This window comes from Emys orbicularis, chromosome 12 (genome assembly GCF_028017835.1).
Source record: "Emys orbicularis isolate rEmyOrb1 chromosome 12, rEmyOrb1.hap1, whole genome shotgun sequence".
Lineage (NCBI taxonomy): Eukaryota > Metazoa > Chordata > Testudines > Emydidae > Emys > Emys orbicularis.
Window position 1 is genome coordinate 26,773,434 of NC_088694.1, and position 27,098 is coordinate 26,800,531.

Genomic DNA, 27,098 nt, shown 5'->3' on the forward strand with positions numbered 1-27,098 from the left:
ATATCGGCGTTTCACCCGGGGGAATTGGGGCTGTCCGTGTTTTCCAACCCCACGGTGGTCCGATTCCTCAAGGGGCTGGATAGGATGTTCCCCTACACTCGCCCACCTATACCCCCGTGGGACCTCAACCTGGTCCTCACTAAACTCATGGGGGCCCCCTTTGAACCCCTGGCCTCTTGCTCCCTCATGCACCTTTCCTGGAAGGTCGCGTTCCTCGTGGCTGTCACCTCGGCTAGGAGGGTGTCGGAGCTGAGGGCCCTCACCTCAGAACCTCCTTATACTGTTTTTCATAAGGATAAGGTGCAACTTAGGCCTCACCCTAAGTACCTCCCTAAGGTGGTCACGAGTTTTCACATGGGGCAGGACATCTGTTTGCCGGTGTTCTTCCCCAAGCCCCATACGGACCCTCGCCATCGTAGCCTGCATACCCTCGATGTGCGGCGGGCGTTGGCTTTCTATCTGGACCGTACCAGGCCTTTCCGCAAATCGACTCAGCTATTCGTGGCCATTGCGGAACGGATGAAGGGCCAGCCTATTTCAACGCAACGCCTGTCGGCGTGGATCGTGCTTTGCATACGCACGTGCTACGAGCTCACCAACGTGCCTGCACCTCCGATCCGGGCTCACTCTACTAGGGCCCAAGCGTCCTCGACGGCCTTCTTGGCGCAGGTCCTGCTTCAGGAGATCTGCAAGGCAGCCACCTGGTCGTCGGTTCATACCTTCACAGCCCACTACGCGATCCACCATCAGACCAGAGATGACGCGATGGTCGGCAGGGCGGTGCTTCAATCTGTTATTCCTTGACTCCTACCCTCCTCCAATGGTAAGCTTGTGAGTCACCTAATGTGGAATGGACGTGAACAAGCACTCGAAGAAGAAAAGACGGTTACTTACCTTCTGTAACTGTTGTTCTTCGAGATGTGTTGTTCACGTCCATTACACTTCCCACCCTCCTTCCCCTCTGTCGGAGTCACCGGCAAGAAGGAACTGAGGGAGGGTCGGGCCAGCAGGGATATATATACGCTGGGGCGGGGCGCCGCTCTGGCGGGAAGGGAGACCCTGCGGGCCCGACGGGAGCCGCTGAGGGAAAAAGTTTCCGACGATTCGTGCATGCGGCGCGCGTACACCTAATGTGGAATGGACGTGAACAACACATCTCGAAGAACAACAGTTACAGAAGGTAAGTAACCGTCTTTTCTCATGCCTTTGCATATACACCAGAGTGCATGTGAGACTGTCCCTCTTGCCAGCCAGCTACTGGTTTGATTAATTGCTTAAGAGGGGCCAGGTTATTTTCCTATAGAATGGAGATGTTCTTTGGACTGGACTGCCCTTGCCAGCGTGACGCTGTTACTGCTAATGCCTAAGCACGGGCCCACGGCAGGCAAACACGTGTTTGCTGCCTTGGGGAGCAATTTGAGATCAACGTGTTGAAATTTAATCCCAGTGAGTTAAGTGAATCCAGATTTCTTTCCCAGAGTGAACTTCAGCTAGGAAAACAGGTCCCATCCTTCAGCCTTTCAAAATAACTCAATCTGACTCCAGGCTTCATTCCCTCAAGAATCCTGCTCTTTAAAGCCGTTTCTGTGAATGCTACATGTGAATGTTCTCTAGTTTTTGGTCCCCTCCCATATGGAAAACTTAAAGGAGCAAAAAAAGCTGTTCCTTATTGTCCCATAGTTAAGGCTACGATTTAGTCACAGGTATTTTTAGTATAAGTCATGGACAGGTCACGGGCAATAAACAAAAATTCATGCACCTGTGACCTGTCCATGACTTTATATATAAATATCCCTCACTAAATCTTAAGGGGGCCGCTGCTGGGGGTGGGGGACAGGGCTGGGGCTGCCTGGGGAAGTGGCTGCACTGCATGCCCGGGAACCGCTGCTCGGACAGTCCAAAGGACTATCTGCCCAGGGCCGCCCGAGCAGCGGCCGGAGCGGCTGGCCCTGGGGTCACTCCAGCAGCGGCCGGAGCGGCTGGCCCTGGGGTCACTCCAGCAGCGGCCGGAGCGGCTGGCTGCGGGGCTGGCGTGGCTGGCCTCAGGACCACCTGAGCATCTGACCTGGAACCAGCTGCTTGGGCAGCCCTGGGGTCAGCCACACTGGCCTCTGCAGAAATCACAGAGGTCGCGGAAAGTCATGGAATCCGTGTTTGTCATGCAGATCGCGGCAGTCACGGAGACCTACCCACAGTACATTTCCATCACCTGGGCCTGCCGACAGCGCCACTCATGTCCTGAATCAGATTATTGGCCACTCGGTGGCCAAAAGGAAGGGTGATTCGGGTGCTAGTCTGGGACTCCCGAGACCTGGGTTCAGTTCCCTTTTCTGCCCCAGACTTCTTGTGTGGCCTTGGCCAAGTCACTTAGGCTTTGTCCACACTGGCAAGTGAAAGAAAAAGCTTTTGTTGTTCTGAGGTGTTAAAAAGAAAAAAGAAAAAAAAACCACCACTACCCCCAAAAGACAAAAGTTTTGCCGATGACAAGTGCCGGTGTGACTAGCACTTTGTTGGCAGGAGCGAACGCTGCTCGTTGCGGGTGGAAGTTTTTTGTTGTCAGGAGAGCTCTCTCCTGCCTACAGACAGCGGCTACACTGCGCCTTGTAGTGGCACAGCCGTGTTGCTAAAAGCTGCGTAGTGTATACATAGCCTTAGTCTCTTTGGTGCTCAGTTCCCAAGCTGTCAAACTGGGGGTCAAAGAACTTCCCTACCTCACGTGGGTGTTGTGAGGATAAATACATTAAAGCCTGTGGGGTGCTCAGATACCATGGTGATGGTGTAGAAGTACCTTCAGTACATAGTGCCTGTCTCTGTTACACCACTGATCTGCCCCAACTCCACTGCAGGAAGATAAGGCTCCAGAGACATGGAGGTAATTGTGTTTGGAGAGATGGCAGGGGCAACTCTAAAGAGGGAGATGTCTTGAGCAGCTTTCTTAGTGCAGGCTATCGATTATTCCAGGTACTTAGGAGTTCACCTGGGATACTTACAGCCAGGTTAACGTAGATCTGGCCAAAAAAGGAAAGACTATTTTGCAAAGAAACCTTTAAAGAAACAAAAAAAGTTTTCACTTGAAATATTTTTGTGCAACTGTTTTTATGACACCTCATAAATGAAACTGCAAAAAGGTTTCAAAATGTTTTTTAAATAGCTAAATGCAAGGTGGTGTGGTTGGTTGGTTTCTTTTCTTGTAAACTTGCATTTTGGCTGGAAAAAAGTTTCAATAGAAAAATTTCCACCAGCTTCTAGTTAGCTTGCTCCTCCTGATACTTCATGTATGTGTTAGTCCTTTTTCACAAGATAGGGCTGTCCAATATGTGAAATCATTTTCTTTTCGCCTAAAACTCCCGCCTGCTGTTTTAGTTGGGTATGGTACTCTTCTTCACTTTCTGTCTTAAAGGGTGCAGTGTTACTGTGATAAGTTAAACAGCTGCCATGTTCCAACCCAGAGGCGGTTCCATTTCAGTGGTGGGTAAGAGATTTGTGCATGTAGGGTTCATAAAATACTGTAGGATGAATTATATGAAATGTATGATATTGGCAATGGGGAGCCTGGTCTGGTAGCTGAAGCACAGGACTGGAAGGCTGGAGAACTGGGTTCTACTCTTAGCTCTGCCACAAACTCCCTGTGACGCCTTGGGTAAGTCATGTAATTGTTGCGTGCCTCAGTTTCCATATCTGTAAACCGGGGATAATGCCTCAGAGGGGGGTTGAGACTAAAGTCATTAATGCTTCTGCAGCTGCTTGAGATCCCTGGCTGGCATCTGCAAAGTTATTTTGGGGGCATTTGGGGAGCTGTGACTTTCTCAAGCTATTTTCTTGGTAACTTCTTTATGTGCTAAAAACGCTGCTGCCCCCTGAAGACTGTACTGAAGCTGTTTACATTGGGAGAGGATCAGGTAAACACAGGGATGTAAACCTGGAGTTTAAAGACCCAAACAGTCCCATAGGAGAGGGGTTCTTGTCTCTTCCTCCTCCCCACTGGCAGAATTCTTCCAGAGGCCACTCTGGGCCCCGCCACAGTATCTGGACATTTCAGTTTGCAACATGGCTCTTCTGGTCTCGCCTGCAGGAATTAAAGGCATCTCGGAGGAGACAACTACGGGGGTTCACAACCTGTATAAGATGAAAGCCAATGGGAGCCTGAAAGTGCCAGCCATCAACGTCAATGATTCTGTCACCAAGGTAACGCAGCCAGCGCTCTGCTGCTCCCCCCCCCCTTCCATTGAGATGCAATCTGCTAGTGCCACGGCAGTCTGCTGCTCTGCACCGCATCTGGGTGCGTGCTATGCTAGACCACTCGCGGACTGGGGCTGGTTGTTCTCAGGCCTGGTGGCTAATAAATCTTGACATCGGGTGGGTGGGCTGAGGCTGTGGAAGGGACCTGGGAAATGTCGGAGTTAATGCAGTGTGGCATCTTAATGGACCTTTCCGTGTTTTTTGCAACTTCAAAAAAATTGTGGTGCAGAATAAAGCACCAGTGCCTTGCCTGTGTCCAAGAATTTGCATTCGTTCATATTTATTTGTATTACAGCAGCACGCAAAGTTGTCAGCGGAGTTCAGGGCTCCATTATGCTAGTCCCTGTGCCAACACACAGTGAGAGACCGTCCTTGCCCTGAAGAGCTTACAGTCTAAACCAGTGGTTCTCAGCCCGTGGGCTGCTTGTGGCCCAATCAGCACACAGCTGCGGCCTATGTGACATCCTTAGGCCCATACAGACAGTGTGTATATATATATATTGTGGATGTGGCCCACATAACACAGAGAGAGCTGCATATGTGGCCCACAGTGGCAAACAGGTTGAGAACCACTGATCTAAACAGACAGGACAGATAAAGGGTGGGAGGGAAAACAGATGTGGAAGTCAAGAGACTTGCCTAAGGTGTCACTGTAGGTCAGTGGAGGAGCTGAGGTTAAAACCCAGGTCTTCCTACTCCCAGTCCAGTGCCAGCTCCACTAGACCACCTTGCTGTCTGTCTCCTGCCTACTGCCATGGACCTCTCAAAGGAGAGTCACTTGCCCAAGCTCAGGGTTGGGCAAGGGAGTTGAGCTGTCCTGCCATTCCTGGAAGTGACGTTGGGTTGGGACATGAGTGCATGTTGCTTCACTTCTTACTGAATTGTGGCGGTGACTCTAGAGGGAGGCGGGGAACTTGGGGCCAGTTTTTCAGAGGTATTTAAGTACCTAAAGATGCAGGTAGGCGTCTAGTGGGGTTTTCAAAAGCGCCTAGGTGCTGAACTCCCATTGAAATCAGGAGTGAGGTGCATTAGGCACCTGAATACCTTTGAAAATCTTGCCCTTACTGATTTTCTGTCCCAGTGTGGAAAGCAACAGAGGGTCCTGTGGCCCCTTTAAGACTAACAGAAGTATTGCAGCATAAGCTGCAATAAGCTTTTGTGGGTGAATGCCCACTTCATCAGACGCAAGTGACTCTTATGCTGCAATACTTCTGTTAGTCTTAAAGGTGCCACAGGACCCTCTGTTGCTTTTTACAGATTCAGACTAGCACGGCTACCCCTCTGATACTTGTCCCAGTGTGGGTGTTTGCAGGGCAGAGAATCTTTGACTTGTAGCTTGTCCATGAGAAATGGCGCTGCCCAGTGCCACACTGCATGTCAGCACCGCTCTACCCGTTGGGATGTGTCGCTGGGTCCCCATCTGTGCCTCTGCCCTTGGGAAGGGAGAAGCTTCTCATTGGGCTCAGGAGAGTTTGAAAAACAGGTTTTTGTACTAGCCACATAGTTTTGGTTTCCCTACGGAGTTTCTTCTCCCACTGTCCAGACTGAATTGCTGCCATCTAAGGTGGCTGAACTGGGACCTTAACTTGCTGTCTTATGGGGCATTAAGTCCCTCTTCCCTTAACTATTACTTGGCCCACTTTCTCTCCACTCTCCCAACTGAAGAACAGCCTCCATCAGCCTGGTGACCACAAAGGACTGGCCGGAGCGACTGCAGCCCCAGCAGTTAACCGGATAAATGATATAATTTTAATCGTTTAACCGGTTAACTTTTTAAAACAATATTTACATCCCTAGCTGGGTGTGAGACGCTACTAGAGGGAGACAAAGATCCACATTCTGCCAGAGTGGGTTAGTCTATGTCATCTGAATTGCTCAATTCCATGCCGTTTGTTCACAGCTATTCACTGTAACATTCTGAGCAGGAAGATCTTGCCACAGTAAGTTACAGACAATCCTTAACTTTTACTTAGTTTTATTTTTGTCTGGAATAAGACTGAGACTTGGCATTTGCCTTTCAGCACAATGTTCCTCTGATATAGTGAATAGCTGGCAGTGTCTGCCATATCTAAGGCTGCAAGATAGTTTCCATCCTAAAACGCTGTGCTTCTTTAGATTTATCTCTGTGCTTTTGGGAGCATAGAACAGGTGGCTGTTAGCGGAATAAAATCAAATGTCATGTCTGTTCCCTGTGGTTTATAATGCCTATACGTTAAATTGTGAGATCATAGTTCGTATGTTGAAGGTAAGTTGAGATCTAAGGTGACAAGGCACAATAATAGTGCAGTATTTGGTACACAGTATGTGATCCCCCACGTGATGCGCACACACAAAGGGGCCAAGCTAGAGGTGTGTATTCAGTTGTAAAAGCTGCATCTCCTCTTTTGGGTTCTTCTAGCCATTCAACCTTACCACTGCATTCTGGTTCCCTGCTGGTGTTATTGAGGGCAGGCTTGGAGACTGGAGTTTCCTTGTTCTCGTTGGCTCTATCTTCTCGTCTGTGATCTCGTTATTCATGTCCTGTAAAGCAAAGCAAAACTTCGGTAGCCAGAGTCTTTCCTGGCGTCCTGTAATTTCTCAAACTGAGATCTATATTTTTTTTTAGGGCCCAGATTAAGTTTCACATCTCCCCTGCCAAAACAGAGCCAGAGGGTGGGGAGAAAAAGGTAAAGTGCATAAAGAGGGAAAGACATTTCAGCGAGAAATGCCCACTAGGCTCAGGAGGATAAAAACATGGAATGCCATTATGTTTGGCTTCTGTTTCTTAGCGGAGTTTTGAATTCAGGGTTTGAATTCATAGATACCTATGTCACTGATTTGTAAGGCAAGAGTGAGAGAAATGAAATCCAGGGTTCCTTGCTTTGAATGCATGGTACCTTGGAGCAGTTTTACTCTGATTGTCCTTGACTGAGTATCCACTGAGGTGACTATGTGGAACTTCAGCTCATTGCAGATGGTGGGGGAGCAGTGACTGGAATGTACCTTGCGAGCTTTGGGACCTGGTGGCTTGGAATCCTGGAGTTATGCATGCAGGCAGTTGGCTGCTTGTCACTTCTAGAGCACACACACACACACACACACACACACACACACACGCGTTCCCTAAAGATACTGCTGCAAAGATAGCAGAGTTAGAAGTACCTGCATGCATGCTAACCATAGGTGCTGGAACTACACGGGTGTGCTGCAGCACCCCCTGGCTTGAAGTGTTTTCCATTATAATATAGGCTTTACAGTTTGGTTCAATGGCTCTCAGCACCCCCACTATAAAAATTGTTCTAGCACCCCTGACGCTAACTATCTTGTTACTGCTGCCTGTTCAGTGTCCAACCGTGATGTTTGGAACAGTCCGTAGGCTTCTGTAGCAAATGTTTAACATGGAATCTGAGCGAACAGCAGCTCCCTGCTGTGTACGTATGAGACACGACTCCTGCTATCCAGGCCCCTGTATGCGACAGGCTCCCATGCTTTATTCTGTTGTTGGTCACTTTTAGTAATCCCAGGGAGGCTGTTTTCAGGAGCCCAAGAACTGGCCAACAGGTGAATACACCCATGAAATGCCTCCTGGATGAGGAGGGTTCTGACAACAGATGTCTGCTATAGCCACCTGGGCCAGGTTCAAAAGCCAGTGAAAGGAATGCAACCAAACCCATGTTCAGTTAGACCTATCTTGCACTGATGTGGTTAAAGGCATTTAGCCGACTGTCAGCCTCATGGTATTTGATAAGTTCATCTAGGTTCTCTGTAAATAGGAAGCATGCGTGTCTCCTAGCGTTTGCTTCAGCTCTTCTGAAATGGCTGCTTTCCTCCCCAGAGTAAATTTGATAACCTTTACGGTTGCCGAGAGTCCCTTATTGATGGCATTAAACGTGCCACGGATGTCATGATTGCTGGGAAAGTGGCTGTCGTGGCAGGCTATGGTGATGTCGGCAAAGGTTGTGCTCAAGCCTTGAGAAACTTTGGAGCCAGGGTCATCATCACGGAAATTGATCCAATCAACGCGCTGCAGGCAGCCATGGAAGGTGAGCAGCTGCAGATTGTCGGGGTGGGGGATTCGGAACTTGGTGTATACATTGGTGGGTTCTGTAGTCTGTTGTAGAGTACTAAGTGATGTTAGTCACTAGGAAGATGAATAGCCCTAGTCCTTTGATAGAGGCAACTCCTCCAGTGTGATGGTGCCCATAGTGGACTGTTCCCTTCTGACTGTAGGGAGAGGAGTCATTAATGGCTTAAACTACATACTCCTGTTGGGATGCTTGATGTTATCCTCTCCAAATAGCTACCTGGATTTGAGGTTGCACCATAGTTGAAACATTTGGGGTAGGCCCTCTCTGCTTCGTGGTGCTGTAGCCCACTTTCTGAACAGGTGTTGAGCTGGCTCCTTCTGCTCAGACAGCTCTAACCTCCATCCTGGGTTAAGACTTCAAGGGACTCTCTCCACTTGAAAATACCAAGCATCCACCTCCGTTATGCTCTAGGCTGCTTAAGGAATGTGAAGCCCTTTGTGAAGCCCTGCTTGAGAGAGTGACAAGGAAGCAAATCAGACTCCATGATCCCTGGCTGTTACACGTGCAGTCACCCCACTTCAATGCATGAGTCCATGCACACGCAGGGCTTTGTGCTCTCACGAATGTGGAGCCTGCAAATATTGCAAGTGCATCCTCCTTTGAGAATGTGGCCCAATGAGGCATTATGTCAACAATTGCATTGCACGGACACTCGGGATGAAAGAGTAACAGGTCGGGGACGACTGCCTCTTGTGCTGGAGTTCCTGTTTAGTATCAGAACTGGGCCTCTTCCCTTCATTTGTCGGCGTTGGCTGGGAGAGGAGGCTCTTGCCAGGACAGAGAATGACAATTTTCTTTTGACCTTCAGGTTATGAGGTTACGACCATGGAAGAGGCTTGCAAAGAAGGGAACATCTTTGTCACCACCACGGGATGCATTGATATCGTGCAGGGCAGGTACTGTCCATCCCCTGGCTGAATGCAAACTGACCGGTGTTCAGATATTGACATGACTCTGCTTGGCAGCACAGTGGGGGTTCATGCACTGGCTGTTCAGCTCTGCGGGGCTGGATTTTGTTCACAGGTGGTCAGGATTTTGGTCTCCAGTAGAGATTTTTGTACATCCCAATCATGGTTTCTTTGAGGGCGCAAAGTGGGGAGGGGTGTGTGGTCTGCGGTGAGGGGCATTGGTGGAGCCATAGGGAACACTGGAATGGAATAACAGGGAGTGCTGGGGGTTGGTGGTGAGGGACACTGGCAGAGATTGGGGGGAGGGAGGGAATCCAGGACCAGAGTAACAGGAGGGGTGTGCAAGTCAAGACTGAGGCACACAGGCAGAGCTGGGGGAGGAAGCTGGGCCAGAACCTCTGGCTTAAGTTTGACTCTTGCTGCTACTCTTGCCCCCAACGTTAGGAGAGACATGACTGATTCTGTTGAAGGTTTGCCATTCGAAGGTGTTGCTCTAGTGATGGCCAGGGGAACTTTCTGCCTGTCGCAGGATCTTGCCATGGCTTTCAGGAGAGAGATTCCATTTGTGAGCTAATGAAACAAGCTCATTGCCCCTATCATGCCTGACAAATACCCTGGTGGCCCCTCCCCTCAAGCCCCAGCTTGCAGTCCCTCCATCCGGAGCAGTCCCACTGCCCTCTTGTTGCTCTTGTGCCTGTGAATATTGACATCATAAGGTAAAATTGACAAGGGGTGGCTGATAAGGTGTTGAGGTGACTCCCCCACCCAAGCCTCTTTCAAGGTTCCACTCTTGGGCCGGTGGCATCCTGTGGGGACCCATCTTCTCAGGATTCACCTTGCGTTCCCCCTTTCTCCCTGCGTGACGCTGCGCTGCTAGCCAGCGCAGGTGGAGTGGAACATCGCCCTCCGATGCCCTGCTCCGTGACAGAGCCTGGTTTCTCGTTGCAGACACTTCGAGCAGATGAAGGACGATTCCATCGTATGTAACATCGGCCACTTTGACGTGGAAGTTGATGCGAAGTGGCTAAACGATAACGCGATGGAGACGGTGAATGTTAAGCCCCAGGTGAGTCGGCCCTCAGCAGGACCTAGCGTGAGGGAGAGGCAGCTAATCCGAATCAATGTCCCATGCATAGGAGGGCTGATTCCCCCTCAGACACTCTCCATAACTGGAGACCCCCAGCCTTGCTCCTCGCTGTTGGAAACATGAACAGGTTCTCCTTTCTTCTGTACCAGATCAACAGGCAGAAGAAATGATGCACAGCTGTATTGCCTGGCATTTGGAATGATGGGTACCCATTAGACTAGGGCCATCTTTGGCTTGGAAGCCATGGCTTGGCTTGTTCTCTGTATTGTGACCACCTTGGAAAAGGGAGACCCAGAACTTACAATGGTGCTAGTGTAGGCTGTGAACTGGATAAAGACCATTCGTTACAGGAGGCAACTTCGATAATGTCAGGAGAAAGTGAGCTTGGAAAGGTGTTTGTTTGCAGTGCCATCATGGGGCATTGTCTCTGGCTCCTGGCCTGGCTCACTTCTCGAAAGCAGGCTGGGTCCTCCAATAGAGCTGGCTGTTTGGAGACTAGGACAAATGGCATTTAACCTTCCTCTGGGCTCCTGTGGATGAGGCCTCTGAGGTTGTCTTGAGGCTAAGCTAATGGTTAGCTTGGCTGCTGGGATCCAGACAGGTCATCGCCTGCCCTGCTGACCTGCTGGGCGTGAGACGTACTGGGAGCATCCATTCTGATCCTTTGGAGAGCCCTCTCCAGAGTAAGCAGCCAGGGGTCAGCAGCACCTGTCAGGGACTGGCCCTTTGTGGTTGGACTCTGTGTGCTGGCTGAGCTCGGTGCAAAGAGGAGGCAGGAGAATGGAGGAAAAATGAAAACTTGACTCAGGATCTATCAGGGTCCCCAGTAACCCCTGAATAGAGAGTGAGTTGGCAAAATGGAAGGCTAAAAGGAATGTGGTGTCAGTGCACTCAGGGGTGGATTCTCCAGATAGACTGGAACCAGCTGGGGGCCTCTTTGCCAACAAGCCAAATACAGAGTTGCCTCTTTCTTGAGCTTCCTGTCAGTCACGACCAACCGGTCTCCTCAGTGTCTTTCCTTTTCCATCCAGGCCAATGAGGAAAATTCAGCAGGAGAGACTGTCAGTGATTCTAGAAGCCCCCTCTTGGCCCCAGAGCTCTGGCTCCCCAGCCGATTGAGCTGTCTTTGCCACTTCCATATCTCCTTCCTGAGTAGAAACATCCGAGTCATATGCTGCCCATGTTCCATCCCTGCCGTGTCTGAGCGCCCTGGCAGAGCACTCTGTCTGACAGCCTGGACATTGAGTAGAGCAACTAAGAATGAAAGGCTGTTCCACGAAAGTAATTGAAACCTTTTCAGTGTTGAGAAAGAAAAGCCAGAGGGATTGGGAGGGAAATCCGACTTAATATCCCCAAACTTCAGTCCCAGGGCAGGGTGGCAGAAGGCATCAAGCAGAGATCTGCAGAAATCCCTCAAATTGTCCTCAGGTCAGTTGAAAGATAGCTCCTAGAAAGCATTTTTCAGCTGTTTCCTCAAAGAGTAAACTAACTCTAGGAGAATTTCTTTCCTCCGTATGTCAAGAATGTCCCAAGGGCAACAGCGCTGAGTAGTCTCCATGAAATGCATGGAACAGCTCCCTGGCACTTAACTGTGGTCCTGGATGCAATTAACCAAACCACTATATGTACCATGGACGCTTATTCTTCGATTTCCCTGTTCTTATCTATCAAAGTAACGTTTCTAGTAGCCATCTCTTCTGCACGCAGTGTGTCTGGCCGTGCGGCATTGTTCTGCCCCAAACCTAAACGTTCCCAGGAAAATCTCTGGTCACCACTGCATGTCCTTGGTACAGCCAAGACTTACCTGGCAAGAATCTGGGCATTTAAAAGTCTCTACAGCTCTACCACCTAACAGATAAAAGGCATCTAAAAGCACTGATTTAGGTGGCTAAAGTGCAATATAAAAGCGTAGAAAGTGTAAGAGCAAAATGCTACAGGAAAGGTCAAAAACTCTAGAATAAAGGCATCATCTGTCTCTTGGACCACGATCATTTCAGTCCAAAGTAGCAACTTGGCCAACTACTCACCTATTCACTTAGAGTGCCTGGCAAATGAGCCTCGGGGTATAGCCTGTAAATATTCAAGGCCATCTCTTTGGTTTCACAGTTTTCAAATCTTGATTTTGGAGTTGAGCCTGCACAAGAGAGACATTTTGGCACCCAGGGAAGAGGTGTGTCTCATCTTGCTGCTGTGACTCGCCTGTTAATTGGAGAGCTATCTACGCTGCTGTACTCTATAGGTAGAGTTGTTCATGGGCAGTTGATAAGTTGTGTTTCTAATGTTAGCTCAGTTGTGGTTCTGCTCTTGGTGCATTCCCATTGGGCTGCTTTCCTTGTGCTTGGTGACTGACATGTCCACCTCAAGCTGCAGAGCAGAAGGAAAACCCAATGGTAGGCAAGGTGAACTTGGACACTCAGAGGAGAGAAGTTGTCACGTATCCAATCTATTTTCAGATGGAGAAAAGCAATTTAAAAGCCAGAAAATCCAGAGTGAAGCTCCTTCACAGGAAGTTTTGTTTAGGAGAGCTTGGCTAGGTCTCTAAGGAAAGGGGCTCTCGCAGCCAGAGCTGAAGACTCATGAACGGAGCCCAGTAGCAATATGGCAGTAACTGTTGCCGGCTCCACCCTGTTGTTGCTGCAGTTCCCCAAGGCTGTGGCCTGGATCCTATGCCAGGTGCTATAGGAGCCTGCAGGCCAGTGACTGATTGCTTGGCTGACCATTCTTGCTGCAGTGCCATTGGAGCGTAGAGTGGCCGCTAGGAGAGGGTGGTGAAGAATGTGATAAATCTGTGTTTTCAGTTAGCTAACTTGGAATGCTTTAGGGCGAGATCTTTACAAATGCTCAGCTCCTCTGAAAACGTGCCCTTTATTGCCTGAGATAAATCACTTTGCCTCTTTGCCAGGTTCTTCTGACATGCTGTCCCTGTTAAAGCCAGAGGAATGTACAGCCACGGGGCTACATCCGTCTTTGTACTTAACAGTTTCCTGTAGCTTCTGCCTGGCACCAAGATGGGAAGTGCCAAAAGAGATCCTTTTCTCTGCACTACAGCAGTTTGTAAACGGTTCCCTTCTGTTGGCCACTTCGCATGAGTGCTTCACAGATCATCTCTTCTCCCTTCTCACCCCCATATTTCACTCCAGGAAGGGCTCTGCACACCAGTGATGGCCCACGAATTACACCTGGAGAACTACCGTCCCAGAAGGAACCTTGCAACTATGCATTAGAGCAGGGTTTCTCAAACATCATTGCACCATGACCCCCTTCCGACAACAAAAATTACAAGACTCCAGGAAGGGGGACCAAAGCCTGAGCCCCAAAGCTTGAGGGCTTCAGCCCTGGGTGGTGCGGCTTGGACTTTGGCTTCAGCCCCGGGCCCCAGCAAATTTAATGACAGCCCAGGTGACCCCATTAAAATGGGGTCGTGACCCAGTTTGGGGTCCCGACCCACAGTTTGAGAACCGCTGCATTAGAGAACTGCCTTGCTAATTCCACCCAACCTAACTGGAGTAGGAAGGTAGATTTATGGCCAGTCTGTTTAGGGCTTCCGTTTGAGGGAGTTACATTTACGTTACACACAAACCATGCTGAAAATAAATGACACAGAAGCATTGAAGTGGGAATATCTCTAGTATTGAAGCACAGCCAGAGAATGCCCTAGCTACATGACTATTTTCCAGTAAGGTTTTTAGCGGGACCTGTAGAATTCTTTGTATAAAAAGGGAGAGACTGTGTTCGTTTAAATTTGGTGCAAAGTTTATATTTTGTACAAACAAGCTTTTTTAAAAATCTCAATAGAAATATTTCTTCAAATTTTAAAAATCCCCCTGAGAACAGTTGTGTTAAAATTAACTCTGCGCCTTACAAGGCCTGAAACTCAAATATGGTAGCGCTCAGATCAAAATGGAAAGTGTTCTATGTGCAAACTGAGTGAAAGGCAAAGATTTAAAAAAGCGTAAATATCAAGAAACTGTGTTTGTCTTTCACTTTTGAATAACTTAAGATATTAATAGCATAGGCAAAGACCTATAATGTGACAGTGTCCCTCCAAACATGTGACATTAAATAAATACCAAAGATCCAATCTATTCTGTAATAACTCAGTGGAAGGCCTGAGCAGTGACACCAGTATAACTTTGAGATCCAGAATTGGTCAGGATTCCACTGTTGGCTTTAATGGAGTAAGTTCCCAGATGTGGTAAAGCAATAGGAAAGAGGGGCAAACATGTTATGCAGAAATGAACAGCAGGACTAGCCTGTGCCCTAGATGCCTGAATAAACTGTCGTGCGGCATCTAGTAAAATTGTTGCATTGAGAAGCACGTGACAAATATACGAGTCCTGGATTTTGCCCATTCTTTTCAGGACAGGCTCAGAGACCCTATTTGTCATCGCAGTCAATCTTACATTGCTGTTCGCTCCTCTCGGCAGATGAACTTGCAAGATCACTTGTTTCTGCGGAGAGACTTGTGGCAGACCACATCATCTGATTGAAAGCTGCCCCTCGATGGGGTGGGGTGGGGGGTTCGGAAAGCAAAACCAATTGCGTTAGGAATCTAAAATAGAACTGCCTTCTTGTCTATGTAGTGAGACGTGTGATGGGGAGGGAGGGCAGACTAGGTGTATGCAGGTGGTCTTGACACACTACATAGATGCACCTGTTCGGCTGCGTGCAGAGAACCACTCTGGCTCTGACACATATGTCAGATGTGTGCTGTTAGGTAGCCCAGAGTAGTCCCCCTCCAATGGCAGTAGACCTGCAGAAACCCGGGGGCTGGATAAATGATCGACTCAAAGTCAATCCAAATGAGCAGCAGCTGCTAGGTTCCATGTTGGGTGAGACCAGCCTACAGAGAGACAAATGTTTTGACTTGGACGGTGCGTGGTGTCAAGCTCAATTATAATCAAAGTTTAAGTTGCATATTAACTGCTGGTCATCTGTGCAGGATGGATGGGACTGCCAGACTTTGGGTGGAATACGCTGCCTCCATGCTCTTGTCTCATTGGTGTTTGTTTTGTTTCCTGTGAAGGTGGACCGATATACATTGAAGAACGGCCGCCACATCATACTTCTAGCAGAAGGCCGACTCGTCAACTTGGGCTGTGCCATGGGTCACCCCAGCTTTGTTATGAGCAACTCCTTCACCAATCAGGTGTTGGCACAGATTGAGCTGTGGACCAATACTGACAAGTATCCCGTGGGAGTCCATATCCTGCCAAAGAAGGTGCGTTAGGGTACAATGTTTTAATTTTATTTCCATATACTTGCACAGGTGAACCCAACCCAGTTCTTCAGATAGCCTTGTAAGTAACCTAAGCTTAGAGCGCTAAAGTCCAACTTCGGCATGTGTTCATTCAGAAGCTGACAAAATGGCCGTACAAAGCAGAAGGTGGATGAGACCTCTCCTGGGCCTGGCGAGTGCAAGGTTGTTCCATAGTACGTCTTCCAGTCTTGGGTAATTTTCAGTGAAATCACCAAACCTGTAGGCTTTACACACTTTCCTTGGGAGGCCATTGCACAATCTACCAGCTCACTGTTAGGGAGATTTCCCCTCCCTAAAGCTTGCCTCCTTTTCCTCTCTTTAATATTATCCAGTTAGGCCTAACTACAACTAGAGCTAGTTTGACATTTTTCAAACCTTTTGGCACCAAAAACACACATTTGAAAACAAAACTTCCACAAAAACTTTTCAGTTGTATGAAACTTCAGTTGCAATATTTCTACATTTTTGGTGCTTTGCTTTTTGCAAATGTTTTCACAGTGGTGGGTTTTGGATTTTTTAAAAAGCAAATTGAAAAATTATTTGCTGTTGTAACTTTTGATTGGGAGCTGGCTGTGACCTGTCATGTGGTATCCTGACTGTTGGGTAGGATACACTCACTCCAGCTGTGTGTCTCACAGGGGGTGGGGGTTGTCTCTGATTTGGACAGCTTTCAGGGTTTGGAAACTTCAAAACTTTTTGTGTGTGACATTTCTGCAAAGAAAGGGAAAAATGTCAACTCTCTTCTCTGACCTAGTTTTGCCATGTGACCTTGGGTAACCTCTGCCTCCATTTCCCCAGCGGTTAAATGGGAGCAATGTAACCCTCTCTCACAGGTATTGAGGCTAAGTTAATGTTGATTGGGATCCTTAGAAACAAGTTGCCTTGTGATGTCAGTGTTTCTATTACCTGAAGCAGTGAACAATCTGATAAAATGGATCCATCAGGAGGCAGACATCTCATTTACATATGGCATCTTACCTATGAACAAGCTAATTCTTTTATCAGGTATTTGCTTATAGAAGCTTCATTGCATCAGCGTGTGTTTGGATTTAAGGGTGCTAAACATGCACCACTGAAGTAGGGCTGCTCTTGTAGCCAGCATGTTGCTCACAACAGAGTTGGACCGGAACTTGTGACAGGAACACTGCGGGTCATGCTGTGGTTTAAATCCATGACCTGTATTTTGGGGCTGCAGTGTGAGATGCCTTGGGAGCTGACTCATGTAGAATTGTTCATGCTGTATATGTCAAGATGTTCGTAGCATGTTCTTCCTGTGCCTGCCCAGCTTTGGTGGCTAGTGGAGCAGGGGTATGTCTCTGGCTTCATCCCAACTCTCCCCTATCCCTTTGATGGCTAGTGGTGCGAGTTTGTGATTGCAGCTGGCTCCTATGAGGAGCAGGATGGGGAAGGGAGAGGGAAAGCTTCCAACCCTCCCCTCCCCCTTGCGCACCTGAGCAGAGCCGGCCACAATCTGGTCCTAATTGCCTAAATGTCCACCACATCTCTGCAAACACTCTGACTTGGATTTGCTACAAATCCTGGTTGATTTTTCTCTTTTAAACTTAAAATGATCAGTGGATTCTTTGTTCTTGATGGGGAGGAGGAATCTGGATCGTGTCACAACTGTCATAAGTTTACAAAAGAAACTGTCGTCTGGTCTCAATTTTCGGAAACAAGCCGGCAAATTAGGCGAGATGGTCATTGTTTGAGAAGGATTCTGCTAAGTCAAGTCCCTGTACCTTTGAAATGTGGCCAGATCCCGAAGTGATAATGCGAAAAGGTTTTTCCTTTGGTCAATAGATTAAACAGATACGGAATTGTTTATGAAGGGTTTGCTGAAGGACTTCTAAGCTCCCACTGTCACTTGTTAAAATGAGCCAGAAAGGTGTTTTTGGAGGAGATTTGTGGGGATCAATCATGCCAAAGAGTGGGGGAATGCATCTCTGCCGTTCCTCTTGGGGGAAAAAAACCATTATATGAAGTCATTCAATGGCTATGCTACTTTAATGCCGCCCCTCAACACACAGCTTCAAGCCCCCTGTAATACTATTCCTAGTAATAAAACCCAGTAAAACCAATTGAATAAGGGAGATGATCCGCGATCTAACCACTTACTAAGCCACACACAGTTCATTTTATATATGTCAGATGGGACTAATTTGCATCAATGTTTGATTTAGGGACGTGCCTGGTACCAGAAACCCCAGTTTAAAAATGTGGCATTTGCTAGTGGAAGGTTTTCAAGGAGGTTAATGGGAGTTGGCATTAATGTGCCAGCACAGAAGAAAGATGTAGGTAAAATTAAAGTATTACCAATAGAAACATTGGAAAGATTTGTACGGACTATCTAGTGCATGTTTGTTTGTTTGAATTTCTGTGTGTAATCAACAAATGTACTCTCCCATCCAGAGAGAACTTTTCTGTTAGCTTGTTCAGACGTTTAAAAAAAATCCCTTTTGTGATGGTTGCAAGAGAGGGCAGACTTTTTATATCTCGGCTGGTAGCGTGATGATATTTTGCAAGTGTGTCTTTATCTAGTGGGGGTGCATCAGTTCCCCTAGAATAACTTGAAATCAACACTTTCAAAGCTAACCTTGAATGTGAACCTTAACCTGTCTGCTTGCAATCGGGCAAGGAGCCTGCTCTAACAAGGGCTGTGTGCCAATTGTTGTTCTTCGAGGAGTGTCCCTGTGGGTGCTCCACTTTAGGTGTTTGTGCGCCTCTGCGCTTCTGGTTGGAGATTTGCAATAGCAGTGCCCGGTTGGCTGGGCACACAAGGTAGCCATCTCGCACTGCTCCGAATGGCTACCCAGCGCGCACAGCCAACCACCCCCCAGTTCCTTCTCTACCGCCGTTGGCTTTGGTCGGAACAATAGCAGCGCCCTCAAAACCTTGCTATTCCTTTAGTTCAACCCTTGTAGTTTTATCCTTCTTCATTTACTTCTTCCTTCGTTTTTTCTCTATTTGAGGGGGGGGGAAAAAACAACCTTTTTTCTTTTTTTCCCTCCTGATGTGGCCATCTGCCTCACAGCCCAGAGGCATGTGGAAGGGACTGTTCCCATTCCTTCTTTGTGAACAGCCTCTCTGGCATGCCTGGTTCTCCAGGTTTTAAATGTTGTCTGACCTGTAGACTGTCAATACCAGTGTCAGATGGTCACTCGCAGTGTGTCCATTGTCTGGGAGAGAGACAATCGCACAGAAGTGCCACCACTGCAAAGAGCTGACAGCGAGGACTAGAAAAGCTAGGGATCTCCAATTAAAACTTACGATGCTGGAGAAATCCCTCCGACCTGCTTCTGATCCTGAGCTCAGGACCCCTCCCCGCCAGCACTCACCCGCGGCTGCGTCAGACATGGGATCCTCTTCAAAAACAGCTGCAAAGGACCCAGTCCCACAGAAAGCCACAAAAAAGTGGTCTCACTCCTCCTCGCCTCAGCGAGAATCTCCTCAGAATAGGCAATCTCCGACCGCCAAATCTGCCCCGGTACCATCGGCACCCAGAGCCACTGACCGAGAGGCATCGGGACCTTCTGGCACTGGGATGGCCCGAGGAGCAAAAGACCTCCCGCGGCCTAGCTCTAAGGCAGGCTACCTTGGTACCAAACAGCGCAATGGCGTCATTTGCTGCACCGATACATTGCAGCAAGTCTACGGCACTGGCAGCAATCACAATGATTTCTAATCAAAGCCTGCCTCCTTCGTCGGCACTGAGCTTCTCCATGCCGCAGCAGTTTATTAGCCAGGCAGACCTCTTCATCACGTCCACTCCAGGAACGCCTCTCTTTGGTACTGACGGTACCCCAGCCAGGCCAGGGCCAAGCCTGACTAATACCCCTGATGGCTCAGCCCCATCTCTCTCCAGCGATGATGAGGCGGAAGTGGGGGCAGGAATGTGCACCCCTTGCCCAAACCTAGACCCTCATGACACCAGCCCATAGCGTGGCATCCTCCGCAATGGGTGGCCCCTCCTATGGTCCTCCCACCAAACTGGCCATATTGGGACTCATGGGCATTATACAGAACCCAGAACATGCAGCCCTCCAACCCATCCAGGTCCAGAACACCAAGATCACAGCGCTCACCTTCCCCTTCTGCCCCAACCTCCCCAGAAGCTCACGAGGAGGAAGCAGAAGCAATTGAAGAGCCTCCACAGGGTGGCACCGTCCCACCCACCCACATCGCCTCTTCGTATCTTGATGAAACAATAATGCCTCCTCCTCCCACATCAGGCGATGACTTCCAGGAATTATTTAAACAAGTGGCTGACTCTCTCAACATTTCCTTGGTAGAGCTGCCAGAGACACAGCGTAAGCTGATGGATATTCTCCTTTCATCTCCTGCCAAGATTGCACTATCCATCAATGCTGCCATCATGGACTCAGCAAAAACTGTCTGGCAGATGCCAGCTGCAGCTTCACCTTCTTGTAAAAGATCAGACAAGAAGTACTATGTCCCAGCTAAGGGAGCCAAGTTTTTGTTCACCCACTGCACCCCTAATTCATTAGTGATGGAGGCAGTTAATCAAAGGGGAAAGCAACATCTGGCTAAGACCACCCCTTATGATAAAGACTGGAAACGCCTAGCCCTCTTTGGCAGGAAGGCCTATTCCTCAGCAACCCTCCAGTTTCGCATAGCAAACTATTCTGCATTACTGACCAAGTGCACACACAACATTTTTGCACAAATGACAACTTTTATTGAACATCTTCCAACAGATAAAAAAGAACAATATAAATCTACTATAATAGAAGGGCTCCCTCATTGCCAGAATGGCCTTACAGGCTTCCTTGGACTCCGCTGACATGCTGGCCCGCTCCATTGCCACATGCATAGTCACACAGAGGGCGTGCTGGCTCCACCTTCCAGGCTTCCCCAAGTTCCGGTGACAGTAGAGGACTTACCTTTCAAAGGTCAAAAACTGTTCGCGGAAGGCAGCCTTACACACTTTCAGGGATTCCTGTGCCACATTGAAAACCCTAGGAATATATGCCCCTGGGAACAAAAAGAAACAGGGCAGATTTTATACCCAGTGCTTCCGCATTACCCCGTATACCCAACCTCAGAGTCGTTATAACCAGCGCCACAAACAACGTCAGACGAGACGCCGACAAGCCCCAGAGCAGTCAGCAATGTCTCAACCATCCACTTCCAGACAAGCATTTTGAAGTATTGGTCAAGGGCACAAGAGCCCCACCACTACCACAGTCACTCATAACCTCCTGCCCATTTGGGGACTATCTAACACCCTTCTACCTGGTCTGGGCAACCATTACATCAGACAAGTGGGTTCCGGAAATTATCCGCAAGGGCTATTCTGTCTCTTTTACCTCTATCCCGCCTACCTACCCCCTTCCCCGTCCCTCTTCAGGGACCCATCTCACAACCATCTGTTACAGCAGGGAGTAAATCACCTCCTACAACTAGGTGCTGTAGAACCCGTACCTGCCAAGGACAGGGGGAGCGGGTTTTATTTACGCTACTTTCTCACCCAGAAGAAAACAGGTGGATGGAGGCCCATTTTGGACTTGCACAAGTTAAACAAGTTTGTCAGAACACAGCGCTTCAAGATAACCCTAGCAACCATAATCCCGGCATTGGAGAAAGGAGATTAGCCCTTGACCTACAAGACGCCTATTTCCACATCACTATTCATCCGGCACACAGAAGGTTCCTCCGATTCATGCTCGGGAACCTCCACTACCAGTACTGAGTGCTCCCATTTGGATTATCCACAGCTCCACGGGTATTCTCCAAAGTCCTCGCCATCGTCGAGCACCCCTTCGCAGACAGGGTGTGATATTTCCCTACCTACACAACTGCCTCCTAAAAGCTTGCATGTACCAGGCTGCAGTCAACGCCCTTCGCATCACTACTACTCTGTTTACAAAATGAGGGTTACATATCAACTTTCAGAAATGCACCCTAATTCCAACCCAACAGTTGGACTTTATAGGGGCAGACCTAGACTGCACCACGGCATCGGCATGACTGCCTCGACAACACTTTGTTACCTTAACGAACCTCATTACAATGATGAAAAAACAGCCCACAAACGTCCGCCAGAATGTGCCTACAACTCCTAGGGCACATGTCCTCCACCACGTTTGTTGTAAAGCACGCCAGGCTTCGTATGAGGTGACTACAAACTTGGCTTTGTACTCCCCACAAGCACTCCATCCACAGATGACTGACAATGCCCAGCGGGGTAAAAGACTCACTCACGTGGTGGACTAAACAAATAAACATACAGATGTTCCATTCCAATGACACACCCCATCGGTAACGATCACCACAGACGCCGCCCTCGTGGGATGGGGAGCACACTTGTCCGAGAATACCATCCAGGGCTGGTGGTCCCTTGCAGAATCCACCCTACACATAAATCTATTGGAATTCAGGGCGGTTCGCAATGCATGCCACCACTTTCTGCCACTGATATGCATCAAGACTGGCCAGATCCTCATGGACAACTTGGCCACTATGTTCTACATAAATCGCCAAGGTGGATCCCGATCTTACCTACTCTGCACAGAAGCAGTTCACCTCTGGGAATGGTGCATCTCCAACAACATAGATCTCATTGCAGCCTACTTACTGGGAAGCCAGAATGTCACAGCAGATGACCTAAGCAGAAACTTTTTGCAAATGCACGAATGGGAACTGGACCCAGGAATCCTGAAAACTGTCTTCCTCCAATGGGGTTTTCCCTCAGTAGACCTTTTTGTAATGTATCACAATGCCAAATGCCCACAATACTGCTCCCGGGCAGGACTTGGACACAATTCCCTGGGGGACACCTTGCTCGTGAAATGGGAAGCCCCCTTGATGTATGCCTTCCCCCCAACTCCATTACTGAGCCATGTACTCAAGATCAAGGACAAATCCAGAATAATTCTAATTGCACCAAGATGGCCCAGACAAATGTGGTTCCCATACCTGAATGAGATGGCCGCAAGACTGCCACAGACCCTTCCCCTTGTGCCTCCCTTGCTGACACAGGATGCCTCCGCCACCCCAACATTCTGATTCTCCATCCCAAGGCGTGGCTAATCCATGGATGATGAACCTAGAGTCATGCTGTTCCAGGGAAGTACAGGATATCTAACCGAACAGCCGACGACTCACTACACGGAAAACATACGCTCACAAGTGGAAATGCTTTTCCATATGGTGCAGAGACGTACAAGTTACCCCACAGTCAGCACCACTACCCACAATACTCGAATACATGCTGTTGCTCAAAAAATCTGGCCTTTCCATTAGTTCACTCAGAGTGCCCCTATCTGCCATTACCACTTACCACTCTAAGGTAGATGGACTCACTGTCTTTGCCCACCCTCTAACTAAACGCTTTCTCAAAGGCATACAGAATACTTATCCCGCTCTGAGAGACCCAACCCCTATGTAGGACCTCAACTTTGTTCTCTGTACTCCTATGGGCAAACCCTTCGAGCCACTTGAACTACTTGCTCACTGTTACACTTATCCATGAAGGTCGCCTTCCTAGTGGCAATCACATCGGCAAGGAAGGTGGGAGAACTGGGTGCCCTAATGGTAAACCCACCCTATACCATATTCCTCATGGACAAGGTAATCTTGCGTCCACATCCAAAATTTATACCCAAGGTTGCCTCCTTCTTTCATCTCAACCAACCCATCTGCTTACCTGTATTCTTCCCAAAGCCGCATGCCAACAGCGGGGAAACATCCCTTCACACGCTGGATGTTCGTAGAGTGCTTGCGTTCTATATAGAAAGAACAAAGACATTCAGAAAATCATCCCAATTATTTGTATCCACAACAGAACGTTCCCAACACCAAACCATTTCCAAACAGCGACTCTCGAAATGGATCTCTGACTGTATCTGATTCTATCAAAAACAGGATCTGGAACCTCCTTCCGGACTTCACACGCACTCTACCAGAGCTATAGCCACATCAATAGCTTTTCTCAAAGACGTACCTATCATTGACATTTGTAAAGCAGCTACCTGGGCATCAGCCCACACATTTACCAAACATTACGCCTTAGAGCAACATTCAGCTGCTGATGCTCACTTCGGACGATCGGTGCTATCCACTGTGCAGTCAGTAACTCTGAAGCCCCTCCCCTGCAAAGAGGGGCACTGCTCTACAGTCACCTAAAGTGGAGCCCCCCCAAGGACACTCCTCAAAGAAGGTTACTCACGTTGTGCAATAACTGATGTTCTTAGAGATGGTTGTCCCTGTGGGTGCTCCACTACCCTCCCTCCTCCCCTCTGCTTCGGAGTTTCTCTTCGATCCTCTGGGGTAGAGAAGGAACGGGGGCGGGGGCGGTTGGTTGCACGTGCCAGGTAGCCACTTGGAGTGGCAAACCGGGGCACTGCTACTGCAAATCTCTGACTTGAAGCGCAGGGGCGCACGAACACCTAAAGTGGAGCACCCACAGGGACAATCATCTCAAAGAACCTCAGTTACTGCACAAGGTGAGTAACCACCTCCTCTCTCCCAGATGCCCAGAGAGAAGGGAGAGTGCCTAGGTCAAGCAGCCAGTTGGGATACTGTATATAGTAAAGGAAACCCCATGCGTTCCCACTCTGCCCGTCTGAACACTCTTAGTTCCCCTATTGCGCCACATGAAGTTTTGGCACGTCTGTCGGTGCTGTGACAAGACCATTGAGAAACGGTCCGGCCAGAGGAGTGACTAGCATGGCTCTGACAGCAGCCTTCGCTCAGCCAAAGGTGGTTTGCGTTTAAAGTGAGAATTCGGTGGATCAGTTGCTTTTCTGTTTTTATAGCCTTGTCATAGAAATTTCTGTCCGTTCCAGCTGAGGAATAAGGAGAGACGGACACAGCTAATCAAGCAAGGAGCCCCGGGAGTGGCGATCCGTTTATTTCAATTGCAATTGGGTTCGAGCTCATAAGTCAGCAAGAACAAAGAAAACACTTACACCAAAGCATTATATGCAGTTGACTATGATAATCTATTGCTTTATGATTGGCGAAAATTTGCTATCATTACCGTACATAATTAGCAAGCTACATGTATCTGCCCCTCTTATGACCCCTTATTGTTCATCTACTTGCCTCCTCCTCCTTGCTTATTTTGCAAACCAAGCAGTTAGCTAACTACAGGACGCAGGCACAGACAGGTCCATTGTCTCCAGGTTTGGAGTTTGGCTACATTTCCTCTCGAAGGAACTTCCTGAGTTAAGACATAGCTGTGCTGTATATCTTCCATGTGTACGTGACAAATTTGCCCCCTGGCAGTTAAGTAGAATAATTTTATATCAGCCTGTTGCACCAGCAACTGGAACAGCTGTGAACTAGCCTAGAGCAGCTCCTGTCAGGGGTGGCTCTTCTGGTCAGCAATTCGCGTCTGTCTCCTGGGGTGCGAATTGAACAGGGCTGTCTCTCCCAGACAGGGCCGCCAGCCGAACATCTTGGCCAAGAAGCTGGAGTCTGCAGCACTGAGCAGCTCTCCCTCCCCAGCACGCATGCTGCCTCTTCTGGGCATCTTACCGAGCCCTGAGGAAAGCGGCTTTTTCTGTTGAGTTTTGTGTTTAGCACTGGGGACAAGGGAAGCAAACTGGGCTCTGTTCCACCTCCTCCACAAGTGGATCCACTTCTCTCTGGGTTTTGTCAGTGATTCGTCTTTTACCCTGGAAACCTGTGACTCCTGAGTCCCTTGGTGCACAGGGCGTGTTATTTATTCAGCTCTGGAGAGAAAGTGTGTGTGTGGGGGGGGGGGGGGGGGGAGGCGGGGTTAATTTTTTTTTTTTTAAGCATTTTTGAAAAGGTAAACTGAAGCCTTCTTCTGCATAGATTTGGCCTGGTTTTTTGTTTTTCACCAACTGCTTCTAATAAATAAACTGAAAATTGTTTTTGAATGGGCCAGGGAAAGCCACTCAGCTGATGCAATGGCGCCCTCGCCTGCTGTCGCTTCCAGGCCTGTTCACTGCTTATCGAACCTGTTCCTCTGTCTCTGCAGTGACTGTCTCCTTCCACTGCCCAGTTGCTCTTACTGTGGAAAAACACTTCCTGAATACCCGAGCTGAGCTCTTGATTAGAGGAGGAGGGCAGCGTGGTCTGGTGGCTAGGGCGCTAGAGACTGGGGTCCTATTCCTGGCTCTGCAACTGACCTGCGGGGTGACAGCCAAGGGCAAGTCACTTCACCTTCCTGTGTCTCCATTTCTCCATTTGTAAAAGGGGGGGAGGATACTGGTGTCTCAAAGAAGAGTGAAGTATAATAATCCAAGTGATTTGCTTCTGGTTCTCTCGTCTTCAGATGGGAACGTAGAGACTTGCAAGCTGCTGTCTTACTCTTCTACACTATATGCACGGCAGGATCAAGGCAATTCAGGGTCCCAGGCACCCCACAACAGGGGTCCCCTAGTACTCCACTCTGCAGCCCCACCCCCATGCCCTGGCTTTGCCCCCACCTGGAATAGCAGCAGCAGGAAGGACCCCTTCCCTCCAGGACTCCTTTCCCTCCCAGAGTGGCGGGGTGGTGACATGGTGCCCTTTGATGCCCCCCAGGAGCAGCAGAAGGGGCACCCTCCCCTGGTGAATAGCAAGGGTGGCAGAAGGGGTTCCCTTTCAGTCTGGACAGGCTGGGGTGGTGGTAGTAAGGGGGAAAGAGAGTCTCTAGCAAGGGGGTGTATTTGCTGCGTAGGGCAGGCTGGGTCCTCTGCACTGTTTACCTTCTGCCACACACACAGCCCTTGGCTGTGATAGTGTGGGTGAGGTCCTTAGAACAGTGGGTCGTGGAGCTAACACCCCACTGAGAGGCACAGGACATTTCACCCCTTTCAGAGCTATTGTTTCAGGCTCTTTGCAGACCCAGGCAGGCAGGTCATGTTTTCATGCTGTTCTTCACAGCCTGCAAGATAGAAACTTGCTTTTTATAGTGGAAGCTTAGATTCAGGCCTCATTGCATGACTTTTCCAGGAGCTGGGGCCTGAGGCGTGGGCCTGTGCTTATGATTTAATGCAGCAATTTCTGTTTTGTGTCCAGGCTGCTTACTTCTCCTTTAATTAGTATTGATTTTTATTTGACTACCTACAGTAGGGGCGGGCAAACATTTTTGCCTGAGGGCCGCATCCAGTTTCCAAAATTGTATGGAGGGCCCCCCGGGACTCCTGCCCCATCCAACCCCCTCCCCCTCCGTTCCCTGTCCCCTGACAGCCCCCCGCCACCCCATCCAACCCCCCCTCTCCTTCCTGACTGCCCCCTGGGGACCCTTGCCCCCATTCAACCCCCCTGTTCCCCGCTCTCTGACCGCCCCGATCCCTATCCACACCCACGCCCCCTGACCACCACCCCGAACTCCCCTGCCCTCTATCCAACCCCCCTGCTCCCTTACCACGCTGCCTGGAGCACCGGTGGCTGGCGGCGCTACAGCTGTGCCGCCCAGAGCAGCAGGACAGGCAGCCGTGCAGCCCGGCTGGAGCCAGCCACGTCACCGCAGCAGCACCGGTGCAGTGAGCTGAGGCTGCGGGGGAGGGGGAACAGCGGGGAGGGGCCGGGGGCTAGCCTCCCGAGGCAGGAGCTCAGGG

The 27,098-nt window shown here is 49.2% G+C and overlaps 1 protein-coding gene across 1 annotated transcript in view; it reads left to right on the forward strand.

Moving 5' to 3' along the window:
- AHCY (adenosylhomocysteinase) overlaps window positions 1–27,098 on the forward strand; it is a 68,382-nt gene that overhangs the window by 32,666 nt on the left and 8,618 nt on the right. Inside the window, exons 5-9 of the mRNA XM_065414995.1 lie at window positions 4,073–4,185; window positions 8,054–8,261; window positions 9,115–9,202; window positions 10,163–10,280; window positions 15,328–15,522. Of these exons, the coding sequence (XP_065271067.1) occupies window positions 4,073–4,185; window positions 8,054–8,261; window positions 9,115–9,202; window positions 10,163–10,280; window positions 15,328–15,522 (722 nt within the window). The remainder of the gene's footprint in view (window positions 1–4,072; window positions 4,186–8,053; window positions 8,262–9,114; window positions 9,203–10,162; window positions 10,281–15,327; window positions 15,523–27,098) is intronic.